This window comes from Achroia grisella, unplaced genomic scaffold (assembly GCF_030625045.1).
Source record: "Achroia grisella isolate CSIRO2021 unplaced genomic scaffold, CSIRO_AGI_Agris_v1 utg460, whole genome shotgun sequence".
NCBI lineage: Eukaryota > Metazoa > Arthropoda > Insecta > Lepidoptera > Pyralidae > Achroia > Achroia grisella.
The window spans coordinates 1,735,373-1,761,261 of NW_026712870.1; the positions used below are offsets into that span (position 1 = coordinate 1,735,373).

The window sequence follows — 25,889 nt, forward strand, 5'->3', positions numbered from 1 at the left end:
TGTGGTGCAGGTGGAGCGAGTTGGAGGCGGCGTGCAGTAGCGAGGGCTGCGAGTGGGAGCGCGAGGCGTTCTCCCTGCGCGAGTGGCGGGCCGTGCGGGGCCGCGTGCGGGCCTGGCCCGGGGACGGGCCCGAGGCCGGCCCGGGCCCCGGGACTGACACCGGGCCCGGCCCAGGGCCGGCGCCGGGCATGCTGCTGCTGTCGCCGAGCGCCGAGCTCGAGCTCGACGTCGTGTTCAAGCCCACGCGCGCCGCCACGCTCGCCACCTGGCTCTATCTCAGGTTCGTGCTATCTATGAGGAATATTTTATTACATCGACATTTGAAAACGAAAATAATGGATCTACATTAAGTATTCATGTGTTTAACCAGTTGTTGTATATTGAATGTTTTTTCTATTTTATTATTTCATTGAATTAGTGCTAATCGGTGGTTTGTATTCACACACTTAAACTTAAATTGTAAGTAAGAATAAATTATTTAAAAGTTCACACACAAGTTTCTTGCTTATTCTTTTTGTGATGAGACAGCATTCCGAATGAGCGGTATATTAAAAAAAAATGTTATGACTATTCAAAAGTGCTTCAATGTAAGTTTATTTGAATAAATGATTTTCTATTCTATTCTATTCTAAAAAATGCAGTGACTCATCGTTTGAGGAATCGAGTGGTGATACTTTGCAACTAGTTGCAGAAGCGATGATATCTTTAGTTGACTGACTAAAAAAGGAGCCACCGCTATTAGAGAAATGTCTGTACACGGTTGACTAATTTCAAAATTATTTTATTATTAATTCAAACTCAATGTAAGTCGCTTCTGAATGCGACGTGGTCGTAATCCCCAACAACCTGAATTTTTCAATCCCCAATAACTTGAAGTTCCAATATAGGAACAACCTGACTATATTGGAGAGCACGGTGGTGCGGGGGCGCGGGGTGCACCCCACCTTCGAGCTGGACGGACGCGCGCCCGACACTGACGACCCGCTCCTGTTCGAGGTGAGCTGGACTAGTTTCATTATTAAAACAAAATTTGTAACTCTCTTGGATTTCTAAGCTACATCCAACTTTTGATACAACGATGGTGGCATACTATTTTATTAAAAGAAGTTGTACCTGCCATATACCTACATAATCATAATATTAGAGTCTTTACGCGCATGCTCTTTCACGAGAGAATAGACTTTCACGTAGGAAAGAATATGCATATAACAATAGACAAAGATTTTGCGTATTTCCATGTTCAACAATCGTGCGTGGTTTTAGCGGCATTTTGTAATAATTAATTATCATTGCAAAATGGCAGACCGATTATGAAGCATAGACATAATTATAGAATTATCTATTTATAATTTTTAAATCTTAAAAGTGTCTTTGGAAAATAATACCTGTCGAATACAAAATATAAATTTAAAAGAAAGTGTACTAACACTAAGCACAGCCGTAATCAGCGAAATAGTAAACACCAAAATTCGTAAAGGCAATAACTCGATTGCGTGCGTCGAATTCGACGCGAGCTCGCGACCGCGAGTGAAAGAACGCATCGCGTAAAGGCGGCTAATGTAGTGCGCGTCGCGGGGCAGGTGAGCGAGTGTCCGGAGGAGGGCGCGGAGGTGGTGCGCACGGTGGTGGCGCGCAACACGGGGCCCGTGCCCGTGCGGCTGCGGGACTGGCGGCTGGCCGGCCGCGGCTGCCGCGCGCGCGGCTTCCGGCTGCAGCCCTGCGCGCCCCTCACGCTCGCGCCCAACCGCTCGCGCACGCTGCGGCTCGCCTTCGCGCCCGACTACACGCTGGCGCGCGTGCCCTGCGCGCTGCACGTGCGCACCGACCTCGGCCGGCGGCGGTTCGCGCTGCTGGCCGCCGCCCCCGCCCGCCTGCTGCCCGCCTGCGCCGCCGCCGCCCCGCGCCCGCCCTTCGACTCCGGCCTGCGCGCCGCCGGCACGCTGCTGGCGCTGCTCGCGCTCGCGCTCGTGCTCGCCGCCGCCGCGCTCGACGCCGAGCGCGAGCTGAGGCGCGCGCGCGCCGCCCGCCCCGCGCCCCCCGCCGCGCGCGCGCCGCTCGACCTGCGCGCGCACCGCGACATGCGCGACCAGCTGCAGCGCGCGCGCGTCGCCGCCGCGCCGCCGCCGCGCGCGCGCAAGCGCCGCCCCGCACGGCGCGCGCCGCACGACGCGCTCGCCGAGCGCCGCGCCTTCGAGCGCTGGCGCGTCGAGGTGCTGCGCCGCGCGCTCGGCGACGACCGCCTCGAGCCCGACCGGCGCCCCGACCGCGCCGCGGACGGCTCCCCCGCCGAGCCGGAGGACTTCGAGTCGCCGCGGGACCGGGACCGCGGCGTCGACGACCGCGACTACGACGCGACCTTCACCGGCTCCGACGACTCCACGCCCAGCGAGGAGCGCGACGACCCCGACGACCTCGACGAGCCCGACGAGCCCGACGAGCCCGACGAGCCGGACGAGCCCGACGACCTCGACGAGCCCGACTCGCTGGAGGAGCCCGGCGACCCCGACGAGCCGGACGAGCCCGACGAGGCCGACGAGCTCGACGAGCGCGACGACGCCGAGGACGAGTCGACCCCGACGCCGACTCCCGTCGACGAGATCGAGAAGAGCCGCAGGACGGCGGGCGCGCGCGCGGCGGCCGGGGCCGAGGCGGAGCCGGCGGCGCGGGGGCGCGGGCGGCGCGCGGGCAGCCCGGCGCGGCGCGCGCGCGCGGGGGCCGCGGAGGCGGAGGCGCGGGCGCGGGGGCGGGCGGCGGCGCGGCGCGAGCGGCCGGCGCGGCGGCGCGGCGCGGAGCGGGCGGCCGCCCCGCCCCCCGCGCCCGCCCCCGACGCGCGCGGCCCGGCCACGCTGCGGCGCGGCGCCACGTGGAGCTCGGTGGTGGCGGAGGGCCCGGCGGCGGCGCCGCTGGCCCCCATCGGCTCGGACGTGCGGCGCCGCGCGGAGCCGGCCCGGGCCCCCGCCGCGCACTCCCTGTTCTACTTCAACGAGTCCCCGGAGCCCCCCTACGGGTGGCGCGCGCCGCCCGCAGACTGCGCCCCGTTCTCCACGACGCCCGCCTTCGGAGGTGAGTACGGCGACGCTTCCGCGTTTCAATGTTTTTTATGAAGCTATGAACTACCTTTTGCGTGCTATATTAACAAATTACTATCTTGTAGAAAGAATTTTGTTGATGTATTTAATTTGTTGTTATATTTTTCCGGTTGTACGACGAACGTTTTACGGGGCAGTGTCGGACCATCGAATTTGTCGGATTATACAATACCGCTTAAGGGGTCCCCTATAGTCCGGATACAAAAGAATACCTTGTAATCCGACAAATTACAGATCCAGTGCTAAGATTCTATGTTATATATGTATGTATGTATATGCACTCTGAAGTACAAATCGTCAAAAGTTTCGTTACGCGGTATGCGGTCACATCGCATTTTTTTTTTCAATTGTCAGTGTTCTGTGCTTTCGCTTCTGAGTTGGTTCGTAATACACAATGAATAAATAGTAAACAATGAATAAATGCTATACTGTACTAACTAAGCAATCATAATCAAAACAATACATTACGCGTCGAGTAGGTACAACAGTGGTGATGCGTACAAGTTCAAACTTGTTCAGTCATACATTAGCGAATATTATCAAAAAAATATTAAATAATAAATAAAAGATTATGTCGGATTACAAGGGGGGCCGTATGAGACAGGGCCGGATTATCGTATGTACTCGTTTATAATGAGTGGTCCGAGACGTAATATAATGATCATCAATTAAAAATAACTATAATGAGTAGTAAACTGCATGGTGTGGATGTTCCAGAGCGGACGGAGCAGGGCGCTGGGGGCGCGGGGGGCGCCGGGGGCGTCGGGGGCGTAGGGGGCGCGGCGTACGGGGCCGGCTCGGTGTGGGGCGCGCCCGAGCCGCAGCCGTGGCAGTGGGACGCGGAGGAGGCCGGGGACGCGCTGCGGCCGCCGCCCGGGTTCGGGGCGGCCCCGCGGCCCGCGCGCGCCTTCGACCCGTTCCAGTCGCTGGCCTGCATCTGGGGCCCCGGCCGCGACTGGCGCCTGCCGCCCGACGACACGGAGCCGCGCTGAGCGCCGCCCCCGCACCCCCCACCCCCCCACCCCCCACGACACTCCTCGCCCGACCCTCTCTTTGAGACTGAATAAACTTACATTACCAACCGATTCCCTGGTCTCATTCTTACCTACCGCCTTTTCAGCTCGACGACGATCAGCCCGACGTTATTACTAGTGGGAGTAATATTTACGAGTACCGAAATGTGAATGTGGATGGATGTAAAGGGAGGGGACGCCCTAAGAAAAGATGGATGGATTGTGTGAAAGATGATATGAATAAAAGAAGAGTATGTTCAGATATGACGACCGATAGAGAGCAGTGGAAGAGAATGACATACTGCGCCGACCACAAATAATGGGATAAAGGCAAGGCAATGATGAAATTGCAAAATGCCTCGATACTCGACGCGTGTCCTTTCACGCAAGAAACAATGAGAATGCAAATCGCTCGCGGCCAGCTCGCGCATTCCCGCATTCTTTAATCGTGCACCTTTGAAATAACTTTACCTCTGCCTTTTAATCTCTGAGATTTGTAGCAACATACTTTCTACACGTGCCACCTTTAGTCCTTATAACTGTCCTTCCCAGAATTCCGCACACAACCGTGTAAGCAATTAGAACGTAGCCGCTCGACCTTCGAGCTGTCTCTAATTTGACAGTTGTAAATGTCAACTCTTCTAATAATGTTACCAGCTGAAGCTGAATGTGCCTATAATTCCGATTTGTTGAAACGTAATTTTTAACTTATAAAATTAATTCTAAAGTTTTTTCTAACTTTCCATATATATCGATTTGGGTTCCCTTTATATGTAATGATATCGAATTTAACACAATTAATCTGTTGCTATCTGTAAAACCCTAAGTGGCTTAGTATATTTTATGCTACGTTTACATTCAGCCGCTTCCCCTACCGCTCGCGTTGCCGGAAATATTGCCGGACGGCAATTGAGCAAGAAGGCTGAATGTAAACACGCTGCCACTCCTTTGACTCGCGCACGAAAAACCTACAATTGTGGGAGCGCCGGGCAGCGCCAATGGCCTGGGAAGTATCGTACTTACACTCGCGCTGCTCACTTCCCTGCCCACTCGGACCGAGTGTAAATTGGCCTTTATAAAGTGAAATTTATTTCTGAGATGACAAAACCGACTTCGTCATTGCAAAATGGAAGACATCTGATTATGGAGCAAATTGGAATGAATGAATTGTCCTGGTTTTTCTAACTTCAAAATATGTAAACTAGGTTTAGATGTTTTTCAACGTATCAACTAGTAATATAGGATGGGAATAACAGATATGTAATAATACAAATAAATCTTGTATACATATAATTTTATCATAGAAATGTACAAATTAGAACATTTAAAACAATGCTCGATATTTTTAAATATTAATGCTATACAAATTACATATTTAGTATCTATATTTTGTAGAGTAGTCCTTGGGTGAGACGACAAGACCGCGTCCCTTGCGAGCGCCCCGGTACACGGTCTCGATGATGTCGATCATCTCCTGCTTGTCCTCGAGGGGCCAGTTGATCTTGTTGTTGTTGCCGGTGCCCAAGTCGATCATGATGTGCTTGTTGCGGAAGAAAAACATCACCGTACACGGGTCGTACAATTCGTACCTGGAAATGATTCCACAAGTTATATACCATCCTACATCATAGTCAATTATTACAAATTTGTATTATTAGTATTCAGCATTAACTGTCAATCCTTTTGTTTATAGCATAGGAGACATTGGAGATTGAGGTTTTTTTTTTTTTATGGATGATAATGGAATGGAGCACCAGCCTGCGCTAACGGTTTACGCTGGCTGGGCACCAGTGGAGGCTGATAAGATGAACATGAGGTCAAGTCAGTTAGCCTATCGTGTGACAAATTCATCAGGAATTTATCACAATGGTTTCCAGGGGGAACCGCGTGGAGGTCAAACTGACATGGTACATTGCTAGTAATGGGGTCATGAGACCACATTACTAACAATCCCCTTCCCCCCTGGAGATTGAGGTTCGCCTGATAGTAAGTGATTACCACCGCCTGCAACACCAGGAGAATTGCAAATGTGTTGCCGGCCTTTTAAGACCATATTGGTTTGAATATACTATTACTGGAAAGTGATTGCACAATATACCACTCACAAGGTGGCAAAGTTATTTATGCGATATCTACAAGATTCCTCTTAACCTGTAATGTCACTGCCTAAACTGCCCCCTACAACCGGGGTAAAATTAACAATAGCCAGGTGTTGAGTTCTGTGAAGTTCTGTGTTCCGGACAAATATGTACAACTGCAGACTGTGCCGCGCGGGGCCACGCACTTACTAGGCAAAGCACCGGTCACAAGAGCACTGCGTACATTCAATCATATAATGGAGCAAATAGATTTATTTTCTTGTACTCTGAATGAGTTCACGAAGATCACTTTATTTATTATATGCTACAATTAAATTTTAAAAAATAATGTTTGCTGCACTATTGTGTTAGCCTAAGATCTGTATAATAGATGTAAGCGTGGAAATAAAATAAATAAATAAAAGTTTATAAAGCAAGCTACTAGGCAGCTGAAATACCTAAGATTGAAATATTTACACTGACGACTTATCACAGTCTACCTCTGATAAAGCAGTATCCGAAACATCACATGGGGGAAGAATAGGTTGACATTTAAATAAGATCTGCTATCTTATACAGCAGAGTTAACACGTTAATTGCCATGTCAGTCATGTGTCTGAGGCTAAGAAGTTCTAGATGAGCCATGTCAGACATATATGTCTGATATACGCGGTTTGATAGAAGGCGCTGTGATCAAAACAATGCATTAATACTTATTGTATCTTGTTTGGATGCATCAGACTGACACAGCTTGTTGAGAAAAAAGTTTTAATATAATGCCATGTCAGTCATATGTTTGTGTTTTTCCGGGAATTTTGGCAAAAAATTTTTTTTTGTTATAAAAATTCCTTGATACATCTTTATCTAAATTATCTAATAAAGTTATGGTGGCCAATGTTAAAATTTTTCTGATATCATTGTGGCAATTAATGTTAACATTGCATACATAACACTAGTTATGAAATTATGAAGCCAGTGTTTTGTGTGATGATAACAGTAGTGTATTGCACTTACTTCTCTGTCTGTTCTGTGCATACACCCTCATGGTGTGTGTCATAATATACACATATTTATGGTACACTTACATTTTGTTGAAGTCGGGCACCTCTGTGATGTCCACTAGATAGATGACGGCAAAGTTTTTAACTTTCTCTGCTATACTGTAGAGTACCTCGTCCATTTTCATACATGTCGGGTCCCAGTCATGACCAAACCTTATCACCTACAAACCAACACAATCATTACATTTTTCATATTTTTTATTTCAAAGAATTATTATACTGCTCACACTTGCTACAGAATGCAACTGTGTTTTATATTTTACTAGCAGACCCAGCTAGCGTTGCTGTGGTTAAGGCAACAAAATATTACAACTATAGATTGAAATGTAAGCTATCCTATCTTTCAAGTTGGATCTAATTGCACACAATGTGCAAATCAAATTTGCAATCGGTTCAGTCGTTTAGGAGTCTATCGCAGACAAATAATGTGATATGTAATTCTTGATTTATTGTCACAATGAATACAATTTGAAAATCAATTATAAATGATACTGTAAATCCTAATAATTTAATAAAAACATGAAATAATCATTTAGTATGTAATTTTCAATACTTCAATATAACTAAGCTAGGATACATTCACAATGTGTCTTAGTTTTGCTTTGAAACACATGAAAAAAGATCGGTTGAGATATACATGAATATAATCATATACATTTACAACTAATGAGTATTCTATTGTAACAGAACATTTTAGATATTAATACATTATGAGCGGGGCAGGTATTTGTACCCATGAATAAATATATTGTATTTATATCAGCTGCTTTGCCCCATAACAAAATACCATACGGTATAATGCTATGGAAATAACTAAAGTAGACAAGTTTAACCGTTGCAACATCTGTTAATTGTCTAATTCTTCTTACCACATAAGTGGCAGAACTAAGTGGACTCGCCAATTTAGTAATATGAGCACCCTATTGCAACTTGGAATCTAATATATATATATACATTTTTCCCTTGTATTACTTAAAATAACTTATTTTAAATCAGTACTAATACGTTCCCCGCTTTTAAACGGTAATGTGCGGAACGAGTTCTAGAACCTGCCCCGCACATAAATGTGTTAATATAAAACGCAGAGTAATTATAAGTGGCAATCACTTACCACTACACGATCCTCTTCAGATAATATAGCTTGATCCACCTGCCAGCCGTTGTGTAGATGTCCCAGCATATAACTCATGGTGGTATTTTATTTAGAAACCTTACAGAAATTAAGTTTGGTGAAATACTGCAAGAGATTGCCTTTGATTAGCAATTAATGACAATATAAATAAACACTGAACAACACGTACAAATTCAGCTTATTCAATAATGTTATCAGATTAATTATATTATATATTTATTGTCTACAAAAATAAATAAGGTATATTAACATTCTAAAAACTGCGTTTCAGTGACTAAATAATAAGTTGGAGACAAAATATTTGTTATAAATTGCATTGCGCACAGATTTCGTTCGTTATGAAATTCAGATCTCTGACTGAAATGTCAAAAATGACATTATGACACAACACTGACAGATACTGTTTAATCAGTCAAACAGTCATTATTATAATTCAATATTTTAATCTCTTTGCCTTTTCGTTAAAAAAAACAGCAAAAAAAAATCCCGTGCATGATCAAATGAACACCTAAAACAATACGAAATTTTATCTAACCATTATCACCACAGGAAACTTCTTATCATCTGTGATTATCATCATAGTACTCGTACATGGTCTGCTTAGCGTTGGCTGTGTATTATACTTATTTTCATAATATTTTATGTACTTTTTTAACTGGAATAGCAAAAAAAGTTGAAGGCTAGCCGGATGGAAGGTGGTAACCGTCGCCGATGTACATGCACCACGGTCATCGTGAGGTTGCTTTTACATACACACAAGTTTATTTTAAAAACACCATTGTGGATTGATTTGCAATCGATGGGGTTTACTTTTGTATCAAATGTATATTATTGTAGAATCTGTAACATTGACCCGTGCGAAGCGTAGATGGTGGTTTGGTGCGTGGTGTCCGGTGCGGGCGCTCCGCTCGCAGTGCCGACGGCGGTGGTAGGTACGCGCGGTCGGGGGAGGGGCGCGGTCCGGCTGGCACCTCGCCACCGGATCGCGGTCACACACCAAAACACAGATTTCTCGGCAAAAAATAACGAGCACTTGCACCAGAACTCGATCATTCGCCGCGACGACACGCGCGCCCACTGTTAGCGTGCAATTTATGCCATGTTCACATTTCGTCGGTACAGTATACTCGTGTTAAAATACAGACGTTTTATTGTTATGAGCGATCTGTCACAAGTGTTTACTTTGCTGAGCAGGCCAGGAGTGCAGGTGTATTAATGGTTCGGAGGTCAATCAGCAGCCACCGTTGCTGAGAAGTAACGTGCCGGCCGACGTCTCCTTGACGTTGTGCGCGTACAAATTAAATATTAAGTGAATTATACAACCATAACATTTCCGGTGAACAATATAATAGCATTGAAGTTAGTGTAGGTAGGTATCTAAAGTGTATTTCAAAATATTATTTTAAGCTATTTCTACTACTAATTCATTTTACGATATGAAATGGAAAATACGAGCACCAGATTCTTCGGACTTCGCAACAGATGTCGCAACTGCTTGCATAAAATTTCCATTCGGATTCCAAAAACTATAGTTTGAATCATTTATTGATGCAATGCATTGATCATTATATATGATTCTGGTGCATTTTTTTTTATGGATGATAATGGAATGGTACACCCGCCTGCGTCAACAGTTTACGCTGGTGAGGCAATAGTGGAGGATGATACAATGAGGTCAGATCATTTATCCCATGGTGGTAAATTCACCATTAATTTATCACGATGGTTTCCAAGGGTTCCCCCTGAAAACCATCCACGAGGAGGTCAACCTGATATGGTACATTGCTAGCAATGGGGTTATTAGTTCACATTACTAACTGTCTCCTTCCCCCCACTAATGGGATCATTACCCATGTAAAGATAGTTTACAAACATTCTGCTAAGATCTGGGTACTTACATTGACTTAGTGGCGGCAAGCCATGAATTATCTACGATTGCACATAAAATATACATCCCACACTATCGATCTTTCCAGCTCAGTAATGACACATTAAGTTTTCATACAAATTGAGTTACATGCATCGTTTCTTTATGATAGTTATCATTTAAAGACTTGAACCGCACCACGGATACATTGCATTCGAAGGTTGCATTTCTTAGGACTAATATGCACCGCAGAAATACTTTCTCTGCCATCTACATACACTTATTAATGATTTGCACTCCCGTGAGCCGTTTCACTTTGCTCATCATTCTTGCTGGATAAACTTTCAAGCTTTGTAGAAAGCGATCCTTCGATTTACTGCAAATAATAGTATCAACTAATGGTATCGAGTATCCATGGACAAACACAAGATGTAGGTAGCACTGAAAGATTCGTTCAAAACGCTTGAATTACCCAAAACATATACGGGTGTTTTCAAGCTGACCTTCTAAAGCTGACATTTTTAAAGTTTCTAATCTAGATTTGGTTTTGTAGAAATTTACAGTGATACAATCTATACTTAGGGTGTACCAATAATCACAGCAAATTAGGTTAAAAAATATTTTTTATATGGGGTGGTAGCTTTAAAATTGTGATCTATTGAAGAATATTTTAACTGTAAATGGTAAATGGACAATATTTAGCGGTACCGCCTGCGCAAGCCGTACTTTTGTATCTTTTTCTTGTTTTTAGTGTCTTTTTGACGTCTTTTTTTGTCTAATGGATCATCCATTAGAAAAATGGACAATGGAATGGTGCACCCGCCTGTGTCACGATGATAGGCGAACTGACCAGAACTTATGAGGTCTAGTCAGTTAGCCCATCATGAATTTATCACTACGAACCACGTGGAGATCCAACTGACATTGTACATTGCTAGCAATGGGATTATCAGTCCACATTACTAACAATCATACTGCCCCCACTATCGGGGTTTCAGAGGAGGATAATCGACTGAGGATGAAGTCATGATATTTAGTCCATTGTGACGAATCCACCAGAAATTAAACGGATAATAATAGACATGTATTCTAACAATATCTTCGCTTCAATACAATTTGTTAGTATAAAGTTGGTACGCCTAACAAAGTAGCGAGCATCGTGGTGTGTGAAGGTCAGGGATATTTGTTTTAATTGGTGATGAGTCGATATTTACTGGATTACGTACTGCGTGCAAGTGACGTGACCGTGTACCTGCCGCCGAGCGGCTGTGGGGAGGCGCCGACAGCAGCCGCGGGCTTCGAGCCGCACGTGGGCCTCCACTAAACATTGCGTATTATTAGCGACCGGTGCATTTACATAGAACGCTGTAAATCTCTGCTCTCCCACCTTGCTGTAAGTACCCGTAGTTACCTTGTGATCACGTGTTGTGTTCAGTGTTACGTTAAACAGTGTCGAGTTTTCGTGAACTTTTCTTTTTTTTTATAACACAGGGGACAAACGAGCATGCGGCTCACCTGATGGTAAGTGAATAGCGCCGCCCATGAGGACCCGCAACACCAGGGGAATTGCAAGTACGTTGTCGGCCTTTTAAAAAGGAATAAGCTCTTTTCTTGAAGGTTTCAATATCGTATCGGTTCGGAAATACCATTCCTGGAAGGTGATTCCACAATGTGGTTGTGCGTGGCAAAACGTTTCTAGAAAACCGCACTGTGGAGGACCGCCGTTCATCCAGATGATCAGGTGGTATTTTAGGTTCTGGCGGGTGGTACGGTGGTGAAACTCAGCAGCTGGTATTAATCCGAACAATTCCTCAGAACACTCCCCGTGATATATGCGGTAGAAAATGCACAGAGATGTAATATCTCGCTTCTGCCTTTAGGATGATCTTAAAGATAGAGCATGCGATGGCTTACAGATATCGTTTAACATTAGTTTAGTGAAATAAAAATACAAATAATTAAGAAAACGAAATAAATAACCACACATAACTGGGAGACATGGATTGTTAGTAATGTGGACTAATACCCTCATTAACAACAATATACCACGTCAGGTTCACTTCCTCGCGGTTCCCCCTGGAAACCGTCATGGTAAAATCCTAGGGAATTATGATATATAACTGATACTGACCTGACACTATTTTTTTATAAGAAAAGTAGCCTAAGTTACTCCTTATCAGCTACCTGTGAAAAAGGTCTCATCTAAATCGGTCCAGCTATTTCAGAGAATAGCCGGAACATACAGGCAGACAGAAAAAAAAATATTTTAGTGTATGTATCGTATTTATATTCATATGCATGTAGTAAAAAACGTTTATTTCAATATTACAAACAGACACTCCAATGTTATTTATATGTATAGATCGAGCACACTCGTATTTTTTTGTTAAATTAGATAACAAAGATTTTAACTCTTTAATTTATTTTGTTCCAAATCTTTATGTTGTAAATTTGTTTTACAATTTTGAAGTTCTTATTTTGCCTTCTTATATTGATAGATTTAAAAAATTTTGTATGAGTTACTAAGTTTCTACATGGCTTATTAGAAATGCTCTACGCGGAATCGTAACGTGAACTGACTTTCTAGTGAACTTAAATCTAAATTCTGTGGAGACAAATTACCAGTTGTCTTTTTACAGCTTCACAGGACGATAGGTGGCGAGTGCAGATGGCACTCCAAATCCGCGGAAAGACTTATGGAGCGGCTGAAGGCCAACTCCCGCCTGACGGATACGACTTTAGTCTGAGGGTACCGCAAGGGGTTCGAACCTCGGCTCAGGCCGTCGTAATATAGATCCCCGTTTGAATTGGGCTGGGGATCGATCAGAGGGGAAATTACAAATGTAGACACATTGATAAGTTTTAGGTTCTTGAGCTTCAAACTGAGGCGTCTCGCCTCTTTAATTGCAGGTGTGGTCCACAAGTCTGGAGCAGTAAGGTGATGGTGGTGGTGTATGGTGCACGGTGCTAGTGTGCCATGGAGACCGTGTTCCCACCGTCGGCGTCGGCGCTGGCGCGCGGGCGGAGGCTGCGGCGCGCGGAGCCGCGGCTCAGACACCGCACGATGCCCGTTACATTCGCCGAGATCAAGGTGAGGGGAGAAACAATCTGATTATTTATCCTAATCTTGCGCACCAGAAATAACAATGAGTCCTGCGTATAAATAGACAGTTTGTAAACAAACTTATTTTAGCTGCGAGTAGGCCGTAACCCACTGCTGAAGTACTGTTTGCATGTTTTTTATAACATAATTTTTGGTACTAAATTGATTTAAGTTCAATTCTACTAATATGCATTACAAATGTGAAAGTTTTTTTAATGTTTGTATTGTTGCTCTTTCGCACAAAACCTACTGTCTACTGAAAGAAATGTTGTTGGATCTTTACAGTAATGTAGGTTGTACATGAGAATAATGAGTAGATTATTTAAAAACAAATTGTGTAGTGCTAAGTGTCAAGTAATTTCATTAATAAAATCAATAGTTTAGCTCTACTACCTACTACTAGTAATAAAATGTCTTGAGAATCCATCCCCATACGTTGAGATCTGAGTGGTCTCGGACAGTGATGGCAAACATATTTATTTGTAACCATCGTAGTCCTAATATGATTGAGTGCAATGATAATATGTGGCTGGTACTCTCGTCATACTCGTGAACGGGTGCTGCTTGTGGGGATTGATCTGTGCGCGTTACGGCCACTGATTTTTATGACTCACTCTCGATTAATGTTCACATTTTATCGTTAAATTAATTTAAAAACGAATCTATAATATTGTAAAATATTAAAAATTCATTTGAATAGAATAAGAGCTGATATTCTTATAAGTTTTTCTTAGCTCGTAAGCAATTCGAATTGACTGTAATTTTGCCATATTATCATAAGTCTGTAATAGATTTACCTAAATATTGGTATCGTAAATTTGATTTATGATTTTACTAAATTAATTTATAATAAAATGACTTATCCATTTTTATTCGTTGTTATTCACTAGTTATTTGATAAATAGTTGGAAAGTTATAACGATGAGAATAAACGTTCCTGTTGAGAATACAGGGTGTATTCTCAATAGGAATGTTTATTCTCATGTCATCAAATGGTTGAGTGTCCATTGTCCGAATTCTCAGGACATAGTAACATTATATGAGACTGATTTTTTAATGGACGATAATGCCACAGTGTAGCTGCCTGTGCTAACGGTTTCCGCTAGCGGCGCTAGCTTCGGGGCACCAGTGGAGGATGAGTCAGGTCAATTAGCCTATTGTGGCAAATTCACCACGAATTTAACCTGATTGTTTCCAGGAGGAATTGTGTGAAGGTCACCCTAACATAGTATAGATACTGCTAGCAATGGGGTTATTAGTCCTCATTAATAACAATCTCCTCCAATTGTCATTTGCCTGTCAGGTAGGCAGTCAGTGTAGTGGATTAAAATTATTTACCGAGTGCTAGGCATCATTAACTTTAAAAAAAAAGTGTTATTATCAAAATTACAGGAAGTGGATGAGGAGAACGAGGAGGCGTGCGCTGAAGTATCTGAGGAGCGGCGGCGGCGGCCCGACCTGCTGGACGAGTCGCTCGGCCGCCAGTTCGCGGAGTTCAGGCGCCGACGCGCGCGACGCGACGTGCTGCGCGAGCGCGATGTAGACGAGCCGCAGTCACCGCCCCCCGCGGCCGCCCCCTCGTCCCCCGTCCCCCCTGCGCCCCCCGCGCTCCCCGCCGGCGGGCTGCAGCGCGCGGGCAGCGAGCCCTCCGCCCTGCACCAGGCGTCCACCACCTGAGCCCCCGCTGGCGGCGGTACACGACGTCCCACGCGACCGGCGATCAACGATCGACACGAATTCGGAGCGCGACGTGTGCGTACTCTACTCTGTGCTCGTTACTAGTGTACGACGGGCCGACGAATAAAAGAACAGTATAGACAATAAATTTATTTATTGTTGGTTACAATAAATTAAATAAATAACACCGTCTCGTCAATCACGCGTCTCTCAAACGACTCAATAAATAGACACCTCTATGTACATCCATTTTATATTAGAGGTAAGCGGCTTACACACGATACTATAATTAGGGGCATTATTGGCGATGTCGTATTGGAGATAAAATCGCATCGTCGGGAACACTATCAGAAATCGACTCTGGTTCCTCTACACGCGCGGCGATGTAGGAAGCCCACCAATGCTCCGATATTGCCTCTCATTGTAGTATCGTGTGTGGGCCGCTTTACGTGTAATCTCGATCACACCCGTAATAATTACTTTATTGTACAAAGTGGCACACATCGTATTGTAATTTCATATTAAGTTTATATAATTTTAACAATCTTGAGTAATAACAAAATAGTATCATAATACCCTTTTAGGTATATTTTAAAATGCATTTCCAAATATTTATTTTAATATTAATTTATATTAATCGTAGTCCCAATTGACATTAATTAACACAGAATTTGAGAATAATAGTTACCTATTAATACCAAACAATTTGTTGTACTGTACCTACTCACCGGCAGGCTGTAAGGATAGAGATAAGTACTGAAATATTTAGAAATAAAGATATTTCTGACAATAATAATGAATTTCTAGACAACCACAAAGTAAATTATTGAACTGAAATATTTTCGAAAAGGTAGAATTACAAATTACGTGTTACCATTAGAAATTATTCACAGATTTTTGTTTACTTGAAATTAATTATTTAGAATTTAGTTTCAATGTTGGCTATCATAGCTGAGAGCATAGGAATCCTCTTAAAACTGCTGCCTCTTATATAAGTACAAGTAGCTGGTAGTACTTCTCGACACGACTGCGGGCGACGTGACAATTGGAGGCGGTGCGGAGCTATTATACTCCGCCCCGATCTTGACCTTACTCGTCATTTTTCTTGTAAAAAAAACTTAGCTTGTTTGTTACCGTTCAGTACATAAAATTGTAATAATTGAATTATAACAAATTGGAATACAGCGTGGCATTGCCCGGGTAAGGCGTATGTAACAACTGTAACGATCTCTTAATTTTTATTAATAATTTTATTCTAAAATGTACAATAATATCACTTAGTTTACGTACACAGTACGATCCGCACCTATATATCATTGTAAATAATTATGTAACTAGGTATAATCTAATCAATATTTATAAATATACTTATTTCATAAAATTTTCTAAATATATATTAATTTTCTTTTAATACTCGTCTCATATAAGTGTCGCGACATAATACTGTACAAAATAGTTAATCATCATATTATTTGTCTACAATGGTGTACGGCCTACCGCACGGACAGTCGTCCAAACACTATTTCGGAACATTCATCGTCGACTCTCTGGTGGATTGCGGGCGCAGTCCAGTCGACGAGGGCGGTGGTGAGGCGGCGCGGGGCGGCGCGGGGCGGGGCTAATGGACGGCTACATAAGACACTCCGGGGCGGCGGCGAGCGGGGCGAGGCCGACTCTCAGACTCGACTCGTCTTACGGAGGTGGGACGTCGTCGAACGTCAAATTCGACGACGGACATCGGGGATTCAGTCTTCGAAACGGGCAGAGGGCGGGGTCGGGCGCGGTCAGCGCGGCGCGGCGTCGTCCGGCGGGAGGTCGGGCTCGGCGGCCGACGGGATGGTGTGCAGCAGGCGCGGCGCCAGCGCGGCCGGCGACCCGGGCGGCTCCTCCGCCGACACGGCCGGCTGCCGCGTGAGGCGGGGCCTGGCCGCGCCCCCCGCGCTGCCGCCCGACCGGGACGTGCGCCACGTGCCCGTCGACGCCGTCGCGTTCGAGCCCGACGAGTCGTTGCGCGACGAGGACAGGTTCGAGTCCTGCGACGTCTTGCGCGCGACCAGCCAGGAGGCGGCGCGGCGCGGCGGCGCCGGCGCGCGGCCGTACGCGCGCCACGAGTCGGAGCGCGACGACGAGAACTCGACGGACGAGGACACGGAGCCGGCGCGCGCCGGCGCGGCGGCGGGCGGGCGCGGCGCGGGCGCGGGCGCGGGCGCGGCGCGGCGGCACGCGCGCAGCCAGCGCAGCAGCGAGCGGCGCGGCGCCGGCGCCGGGCCCGCGCCGGGCAGCAGCCGCCGGCACGCGCACGCCGCGCCGTGCTGCCCGCGCGACGACCGCTCCGCCAGGCTGTTGGTGTTGGCGGGCGTCTGCCGGTTGCTGAAGTTGGACGAGTGCCGGCAGCGCCCGATGCCGCGCGTCACCCGCGACTCCTCGATGGCCTTGCACACGAGCGCGCAGTCCTTCTTGAATTGCTTCGTGAGGATCGCGTACAGGAACGGGTTGCAGCACGAGTTGAGCGGCAGCACGAAGACGGTGAACACCTTCGCCTCCTCGAGGGAGACCAGTTGCGCGCCGAAGGCGGCCGTGAGCGCGAAGAAGGCGATCGGCGACCAGCACAGGAAGTCGGTGAACACGAGCAGCGCCATCCGCTTGGCGATCCGCGAATCGTTGGAGTTCCAGGCCTGCGAGCCCCGAATGGCGCAATACATCTTGAGATAACAACCCAGCAGGACGAGGAAGGCGACGCCGTTGATCACGAGCAACGCCACGACGTAGCCCAGCGACGCGGGCGTACTGGTCTCGAAGGGCAGACACACGGCGAACTTGCGATAATCGGAGACGCCGAACAGAGGCAGCGCGGCGGCGACCAGCGAGAACGCCCAGCCGACGGCCATGACGACGGCCGCGTGTCGCAGCGACAGTCGTTTGTTGAGATGCATCGCGTGCGTGATGGCGTAGTTGCGTTCGAGCGTGATCACGGCGAGCGTGTACACCGATAGTTCAGACGACAGCACGCCCAGAAAGCCAGCCAAGCGGCAGCCTCCTGACATTTGCCATGTGATAGCGTGCGTTCTAAATTCGCCCAGCGTGCCGGCATCGACCACTGCCAAGAAACCTGGCAAAAAATTAAATAATAATAATTGCAAATTAGAAAATCACGTCGTATGAGTTTGTATAATAATACGCATTTCCCGTAGTTATATATCGAATGTAGTTCTTCTACAATATAGTAAGTACCGAGGTATATCCCCATAAAGAAGTCCGCGGCGGCGAGATTAGTGACGAGGAAGCGTGGCACGTCGATGCGGCTGCGGCTGCACACCAGCACGAACACCACAGTGCCGTTACCGAGCAGCGCCAGCAGGAACACCGCCCACACACCGCACCGCAGAGTCCACCAGTCGAATAAATCGACGCACGGCAGAAAAGGACCTGGTGTGAATGAAATCATAATTATTGAACTATTAACATGATATGCAATCCATGATGGCATACGGCATATGGCACTTACCGGGTAGCGGCATGCACTGCACGCGGCGCGGGATTTCCCCGCGCAGCTCGGAGGCGCGCACGTCGCCGGCGCCGCGCGTGCCCCCCGCACCCCCCGCGCCCCCCACTCCCCACGCCGCTCCGCCGCTCGCAGCCAAGCTCGCCAACGCCGCGCGGACTCGCGCGTCGCTTGCGTTCACTGCACAATAGTTAGAATTAGAAAGAATGTGAGATATAGTACGTAGCACGGTGTTACATATGGTACATGTGACGAGTGTGGGTGGGTGTACAGTTTGGTGGGTAGAGTGTAGTCACTGACTGTAGTGCGGCCAGATGTCGGTGACGTTGGCCCAGGCGGCGAGGTCCACATGGTGCGGCGGCACCAGCACGAAGTCGCTGAGGCCCTCCTCCTCGGGAAGCTCGCCGCTCTCCTGCATCAGCGGCATGAACTCGCAGCAGTGGTACGCGTACGACAGCACCAACGTCTGCATCCAAAGATAAACACACATCGTTAGTGACATACGAGTACACGCACACACAGGTGACGCAGCTCCTCCCATGCTGGGAAACTTGCATAGTTTCCCAGCATTATTCCTTAGGACATAACACATGCAACTTTGTCAAGCAACAGGAACAAGTAAGAATCTCAAGAACAACGAGGAGAAATAGATATTCTCAAACGCAACATATGTAACTGTTTATTTATGTAACAAGGACAAGTAAGAAACTCAACAACAAGGAGAAATAAATATTCTCATATTCTCAAGTATCTACAGTGGGAAATTGAGAGAGAGTGAGAAATAATACTGAGCAACCAATTGTTCACTTTATTCTATTCTATTCTAATAATATTAATTTTCTCAAGTATCTACAGAGAGAAACATACTGAACAACGAATTGTTCACTTAATTGTTGTTCACTATTTTGTGATATTTCTTGTATTAAGAGGAAACATGGACAGTATCTTTGCCTACAATCGTATTCTCCGGCTTTCCCCTGGATAATAACACTAGGTAAAATTTTGATTTCAATAAGTTAATTATTAAATTATTAAAAACAAAATGTTGCCTATGCCTTAAACAATTTCGGACTAGTAGAATTATTTAAAATATTATATTCCGAAACTTTGCTAATTTCGAACCGTCTTAATTAAACGTCTACGAAATAAAATTAATAATAATAATCTTAGGACAATTCACACAGCGCCATCTAGACTCAAGTTAAGCTAGCTAAAGCTTGTGTTATGAGTACTAGATAACTGATACAAATACATAGATATTTTTTCGTAACTACATACATATTATACATAGAAAACATACAGACCGATACAAAGAATCATACTCATGAATACAAATGTTTGTGCCGTGCGAGGAATAGAACCTGCGACTATCAGCTAGTTAATTGATATAATTTATACAATGACGTTGGTTGTCCAGATGTAAGTAAGTAATGATGTAAATGGACCTGTATGTTGGGGAACAGCTCCGGGGGGTGGAAGTGCCTCAGGTTGGGGTTGTTGTGGGCCTTGAGGTGCAGCAGCCGCTGCAGCCCGCTGGCCGGCAGCCACGGGAACACGTTGTTGCCCACGTTCCTACACAACACCACGCGTATTATTAACACAGCCATATTAACGAACCCTTGCCGCACAATCACACCCTTTTAAATCTGAAAATTATCTTCCGCGCAGGTATTTCTTAAATCTTCTTTTATTGCACTTAAATACATTTGTAAGTATATTAATTACAACTAATGTTAACAAAGGAGGACTTATCTTTAAAAGAGAACCCAATACAGCGTGGCATGGGAAGTATTGAGTGGGTCAAAATGTGCAAGTATTAATTTAATAAAAATGTCATGAATAATTACAACTAAATGTCATACATAAAAATATAATGTCCAAAATACAGATACCAACACAATATACAAGATACAAAGATATAAGAATATTTTTTTTTTGAGAATATATAAACATTTATTATGGGCTAGTAGTTGTGATGTGCCGGGTATCCGTATCCGCGGATCTTGACACTAAATATCTGTATTCAGCGGATCCGCGGATCTACATCTTTGACGATCCGGCATCACTAGTCAGTACCCATAGCACCAGTGTGTTATAGGTACTTATAATTAAAACTACATAGATATGTTTAAAAATAATGTTGTTATGACATATAATATAATAATAATTACGAATTACAAGTGTGACTTGGCTTGTAATTCAGCTCCGTCGAGTCGTAAGCCAAGTAGAACCTGTACTATGACTACCTACTAGACTGCTATAAATATATAATTTTATTTATTAATTTGTAACTCTTTATTGCACCTTAAAAAAATACAAAAACAAAACAATATTCATAGTATTAAGGTACAAAGGCGGTCTAATAGCTTAACCGATTTATTCAAGAAAACCTTTTGGTAGAGGAGAGAAAACAGAAGGTAAAATAAAAAATAAATACTTAAATACATACACAATATACATAGAAAATATTTAGAGAAATACAAACAATCATATTCATGAACATTTACACCGTGTGAGGAAACGAACCCGCGATCATCGGAAAATAAGCGCTAACCGCTAGACCACTCAGGCCGTTAAGAATCACATTTGTTAACAATTAATTAATGTAATGTGGACAAATAAATTATATCAGCATTGGTATTCTGTAAGCGTTTGATCAACTCATTTCACTTATCGCTTCACTGGAGGCACTCGTATCACTTGTCAAATATAAAGATCCTACTAATAATAATATAAAGAGCTATCGAGTTTGCCTTTATATATAAAAAAATCACTAATGCCTATTTTTCTCTACCACGATTTCTAGCGTGTGGCGCTGCAGTCGCTATCGAGTTTAACAGAATACCAATGTAGAAACTCATTGCGGATTCCACTTTCGATTTCGTAAGTGATGCTTACAGAATAGCTCTACAGGTACCTCCAAGTACCTCCAAGGACCTCGAGAAACCATGGTGATAAATTCAGGTGGAAATTGCTCATCTTATCATCCGCCACTAGCCACTGGTGCTGCATAACTATGTCTAGAGGTAATTTATCAACACTAAAGACTTATAGCGTAGGGCCAGTACGAACCAATAAGAACACTTGTATGCTTGGGTATGGACCCAAGCATACAAGTGTTCTTTCTCTGTTGGATACTTTTACATTATTAACGTACCACTAGATTTAATTGTTCTTTCTTTACATAATATTCTCTGTATCATTAAATGTAGTAGCCATATCATATCCCTCATCTAAAGTACCTACATATAAATTTTAGCATGTAAGATCTAGTGGGGGGACCTGGTGACCCGTGATACAGGTTCTTCGGATACCTAGTACAGGCACCAGTGTAAAATTCTATCCAAAAATACAGATTTGTGGAGAACAAATCTGTATTTTTGGATAGAATTTTACATGCCTCAAAGGCTCTGCAGCACTCTATATTATGTATGATTTTGTGGAGACAAAGAAATATATTATTATTATTATTATTATAAACCGTTAGTGCAGGCGGGTACAAAACTCCATTAAACATTTTTGTTGTCATAATGATAAATACGCTAAGCCAGTGATTCCCAGTGGTCTATATCGACCCCCAGGGGTCTATGACAAACTACAAGGGGTCTACCACAGCGGTCATCTTGTTGTTTTTATTTTATGTTTTTAACACTAAACTTTACTACAGTTAGAAATTTACAAAAAAACATTACCAGGTAAGAATGGGGGGTCTACCCAAAACCGACAAATATGGCAAGGGGTCTACGACACAAAAAAGTTTGGGAACCTCTGCGCTAAACTAAATAACTAAACCAGGGTTTGATTTAGTACTCGCAAGCTTTAAATAGCGATATCTAAATATTTGGCCAATGTTCCGAGTGTAGAATTATACGGTGGTAACTGTTATATTTGAACCATAAACAATATGCTGTTAGTGAGACTTGGGCGTCAGTAAATATTTAACTATATATATTCTGTAGTAAGGTGACCAACTATTTTTTGTTCAAACAGAGTATTTCATAGTGGGCCGTTCAAGTGTTATGTAATCAGATTTATTACAATTATTTACCCCCCATCCCCCTTGTCAGCAAAAGTAATCAAAGCTCTTACCCCCTCCCCCCATGCTTACGTAAACATTTTTCAATTAATGTATTGTTTTTAGCAAAGACTATGTGAGGGTTGCCATTCGTGTAAAAAAGTAAATAACTACCGATGACGTCATCGTCATCAAGACTCCCCCAACACCCCCTCCCATGTCATCCAAAATAAGCAAAGCAAAGACCCCCTCGTCCCCCCATACAGTATACGTAATACTTGAATGGACCTTAGGTGAAAAAAGAAGTAACGATAAAAATTTAAATTATTTTCTTGGCCCTTAGGTATACATTTTAGCGCTAAAATATCAAAGACCTCACGGAAACGATTTATTAAAACCTATATCTGGAGTATAGCCTTGTATGCGTGTGAGACGTGGACATTAAACCAAAAGGAAAGAGACAAACTGGAGGCTTTTGAAATGTGGTGTTGGAGGAGGATGGAAAGAATTAGCTGGAAGGATAAAGTAAGAAACGAAGAAGTACTACACAGGGTAAAAGAAAAAAGGCAGATATTGAACACAATAGAAAATAGACGAGGAAAAATGTTAGGACACTTGATACGGCACGATGATTTCATAAAAATTATTATTGAGGGGAAAATAGAAGGAAAGAGGGGGAGGGGAAGACCAAGGAATAGCTACATCAAACAAATTGAGGACAAAATGGGAGTCGTGTCGTATCAAGAATTAAAGAGCATGATGGAAGATCGCGGAAAGTGGCAAGAGCTCCACCGACAAGAGCGTAGCTCTTAAATTATGAATGAATGAATGATGGCCCTTAGGTGAAAAAAGAAGAAATAACGATAAAAATTAAAATTATTTTCTTTTAAAAACATATTTATCTTCGGAATGGTTTTGTTTTTGCTAAATGAGGATGTTCGTTAAATACTGTAGCCACATCTGAACGATTCTCATTTCGTATATTAAATTTGACTGTTAAAACGGACAGATAATGTTTTTACAGAAAGTTTCGACTACTCACTGCTCCAATAATCATTCCCTAGTGAAAATACACTTTCAACAGCAGCATTAGTGCCTGAAACGGCGACCAATATTAGCGTGTGAAATTGAAATCACTGTCAAAATAATCTATACACATAAATAAAATAGGAATGTCCGTTTGTAATATTGAAATAACCGTTCTTTACTACATGCATATGAATATAATTACGGTACATACACCAAAATAACAATTTTTACAATTTTTGTCTGTCTGTCTGTTCCGGCTAATCTCTGAAATGGCTGAACCGGTTTTGACGGGACTTTAATGGCAGGTAGCTGATTTAATAAGGAGTAACTTAGGCTAATTGTATTTTAGAAAAATAAAGTTAAATTCCATGCATACGAAGTCGCGGGAACAGCTAGTATTAAATATAATTGAAATAAATCTAAAAAAATGTTTTAGAAACATAAATGAGTATGAAATTATACAAATGAGTACTTTCAGAGTACAGGATATGAAAAGAGTACGGTTTGGGAAAAAAGGAGTACAAAACTGAGTAAATGAATATAGTTGGTCACCTTATCTGTAGGAACTAGGAATGTGTTGTTTGTTTACGAGTTGCTATTAATACTCACAAGTCCTCCAGTCTGGAGATCGGCACGAATGCCTCCATATCGATGTGTTCTATTTGATTCTCTTCAAGGTTCCTGCAAAGTAATTGAATGGAATGCAATTAATTGAGATACATTCAATTTAATACGAGTTGTTTTTAAAACAGAGTAATGCAGGTACAAGTGTAGAAATACAAATCAACAACTACGTGTTCATACTGAATCAAGGTATACTAAATATCGGTTCAATGAATAGAAACACAATAGAGGTACAGGTGGTTGATATATTCTTTTTTAGAACTGAACGGTACAGAATTAGATGGAATCGAATTGCAGATACATTTTTTTGCGGATTACTCTAAAGCTGTTGGCCGCAGCTGGCCTTTAAAGCTTCATCGGGCGAGTGCAGATGGCACTCCCATCCCGATCCCCCATTCAATTCAAACGGGGATCGATATTACGACGGCCTAAGCCGAGGTTCGAACCCCTAGCGATGCCCTCAGACTATCAGTATCTGTTAGGCGGGAGTTGGCCTTCAGCCGCTCCATAAGTCCTTCCTTTGGTTTGGAGTGCCATCTGCACTCGCCCCCTATGGTCCGGTGAAGCTGTAAAGGCCAGCTGCGGCCAAAAGCGTTAGAGTAGAGCGAAAAAAAAAACCGAACCGGAGGCCCATTGTGTCCGGGACAGGCGGCGGGTCGCATAACCGGTGACGAAACTTTTTCCAATTAACTTGAACTAAGGGAAAATATTTGGTATCGCAGCCACCTCTCCGCTAGTATCTAGTATAGAGTTGCCATTCCCATTGTCATTTTGTCATTTGTCCCACATTGTCATTTTTCCCAGAACTTTCCAGGACACTTCAAAAACTATCCTAGTTTTTGAAGTGTCCTGGAAAGTCCTGAATAGTTATTTGGCAGCGTGCTGGGGTTTTAAAATATGCGCGCCTCTTAATTACTGATTTTCAACAGTATAATTTTATCAAATACTTGTTATTAAAAATCTGATTATATTAATTACTTGAATTTTACTACATATTAATATAACTATTGCAACACTATTACTGAGTTCTGTTTATGAACTGGACAGTCCTGGTTTTTTGACCTTTCAATTTACTAGTTTTTGAAATTTGGGCTTGGCAACCAAATTCAAAAATCATTCAGGTAGGATTATACACTGTAATTTAAATTTTTCCCTACCGTCCAGTTCGGTATATAGATCCAATTGAGAAGATCTGGCAAGAAACTCAATTGAATTACATTTTTTCAAGAAACCCTAATCCCTAATGTAGTACCTATATCAAACAAAGAATGTCCCGCCGTCCTCAAAGTTGGAGCGATTGCTTGCGATAACGAACTCTCGATGCCCTTTTAATAACATCCAACGAAGTGGCTGAGAGAAATACGCCGCTTTACGTGAGAGTCGGGATTAAGTTACAAATTTTAATTTCGCCGCCCGTCGGGGATGTCTCGGGACCGCGTTGGATCGTATTTTACGTCACGCGTAAAATAAATTAGCCCCCAGCCCCCTCGGAGAGGTGGAAGATAATGGAGAAGAAAGTAGACGCTGGGAATCTACGATGTTGTAAATATGACAGGAGTTTGTTTGTTACTTTACCCGCCATCGTAGAATTACTGCTGTTTAATACTAACTATTGATATTATATATTACGTACGAGAATGAAAGTTATTTCGAGATTTACTTTAGCGAACACTTTACACCAGAGGTCCCCAATTTTTTT

At 44.0% G+C, this 25,889-nt stretch overlaps 4 protein-coding genes across 6 annotated transcripts in view; 2 read left to right on the forward strand and 2 right to left on the reverse strand.

The window, feature by feature from the left end:
• LOC131845206 (uncharacterized) overlaps positions 1-4,083 on the forward strand; it is a 49,493-nt gene extending 45,410 nt beyond the window's left edge. The window contains exons 20-25 of the mRNA XM_059194247.1: positions 11-280; positions 888-996; positions 1,581-2,407; positions 2,540-2,729; positions 2,763-3,063; positions 3,807-4,083. Coding sequence (XP_059050230.1) covers positions 11-280; positions 888-996; positions 1,581-2,407; positions 2,540-2,729; positions 2,763-3,063; positions 3,807-4,081 — 1,972 coding nt within the window. The 3' untranslated portion in view covers positions 4,082-4,083. The remainder of the gene's footprint in view (positions 1-10; positions 281-887; positions 997-1,580; positions 2,408-2,539; positions 2,730-2,762; positions 3,064-3,806) is intronic.
• A 1,311-nt stretch (positions 4,084-5,394) lies between these two features.
• LOC131845189 (thioredoxin-like protein 4A) lies at positions 5,395-8,673 on the reverse strand. Its single transcript, XM_059194229.1, has 3 exons — positions 8,353-8,673; positions 7,266-7,402; positions 5,395-5,691 (listed from the first exon to the last, which is right to left on the reverse strand). The coding sequence occupies exons 1-3, from the start codon at positions 8,428-8,430 to the stop codon at positions 5,478-5,480; spliced, it is 429 nt and encodes a 142-aa protein (XP_059050212.1). The 5' UTR covers positions 8,431-8,673; the 3' UTR covers positions 5,395-5,477.
• Positions 8,674-9,281: 608 nt separating this feature from the next.
• On the forward strand, positions 9,282-15,471 carry LOC131845190 (uncharacterized). Of its 3 annotated transcripts, none has more exons than XM_059194230.1 (3): positions 9,282-9,742; positions 13,151-13,331; positions 14,736-15,471. In XM_059194230.1, the coding sequence occupies exons 2-3, from the start codon at positions 13,218-13,220 to the stop codon at positions 15,018-15,020; spliced, it is 399 nt and encodes a 132-aa protein (XP_059050213.1). In that variant the 5' UTR covers positions 9,282-9,742; positions 13,151-13,217; the 3' UTR covers positions 15,021-15,471. The 3 variants fall into 3 exon arrangements, with proteins under 3 accessions (XP_059050213.1, XP_059050214.1, XP_059050215.1); XM_059194231.1 differs by lacking the exon at positions 9,282-9,742 and adding an exon at positions 11,165-11,633; XM_059194232.1 differs by lacking the exon at positions 9,282-9,742 and adding an exon at positions 11,741-11,812.
• A 1,156-nt stretch (positions 15,472-16,627) lies between these two features.
• The window catches only part of LOC131845207 (follicle-stimulating hormone receptor), a 43,201-nt gene continuing 33,939 nt past the window's right edge, over positions 16,628-25,889 (reverse strand). The window contains exons 8-13 of the mRNA XM_059194248.1: positions 24,176-24,247; positions 19,968-20,094; positions 18,823-18,988; positions 18,526-18,702; positions 18,252-18,446; positions 16,628-18,129 (exon numbers count right to left, since the gene is read on the reverse strand). Coding sequence (XP_059050231.1) covers positions 16,805-18,129; positions 18,252-18,446; positions 18,526-18,702; positions 18,823-18,988; positions 19,968-20,094; positions 24,176-24,247 — 2,062 coding nt within the window. The 3' untranslated portion in view covers positions 16,628-16,804. The remainder of the gene's footprint in view (positions 18,130-18,251; positions 18,447-18,525; positions 18,703-18,822; positions 18,989-19,967; positions 20,095-24,175; positions 24,248-25,889) is intronic.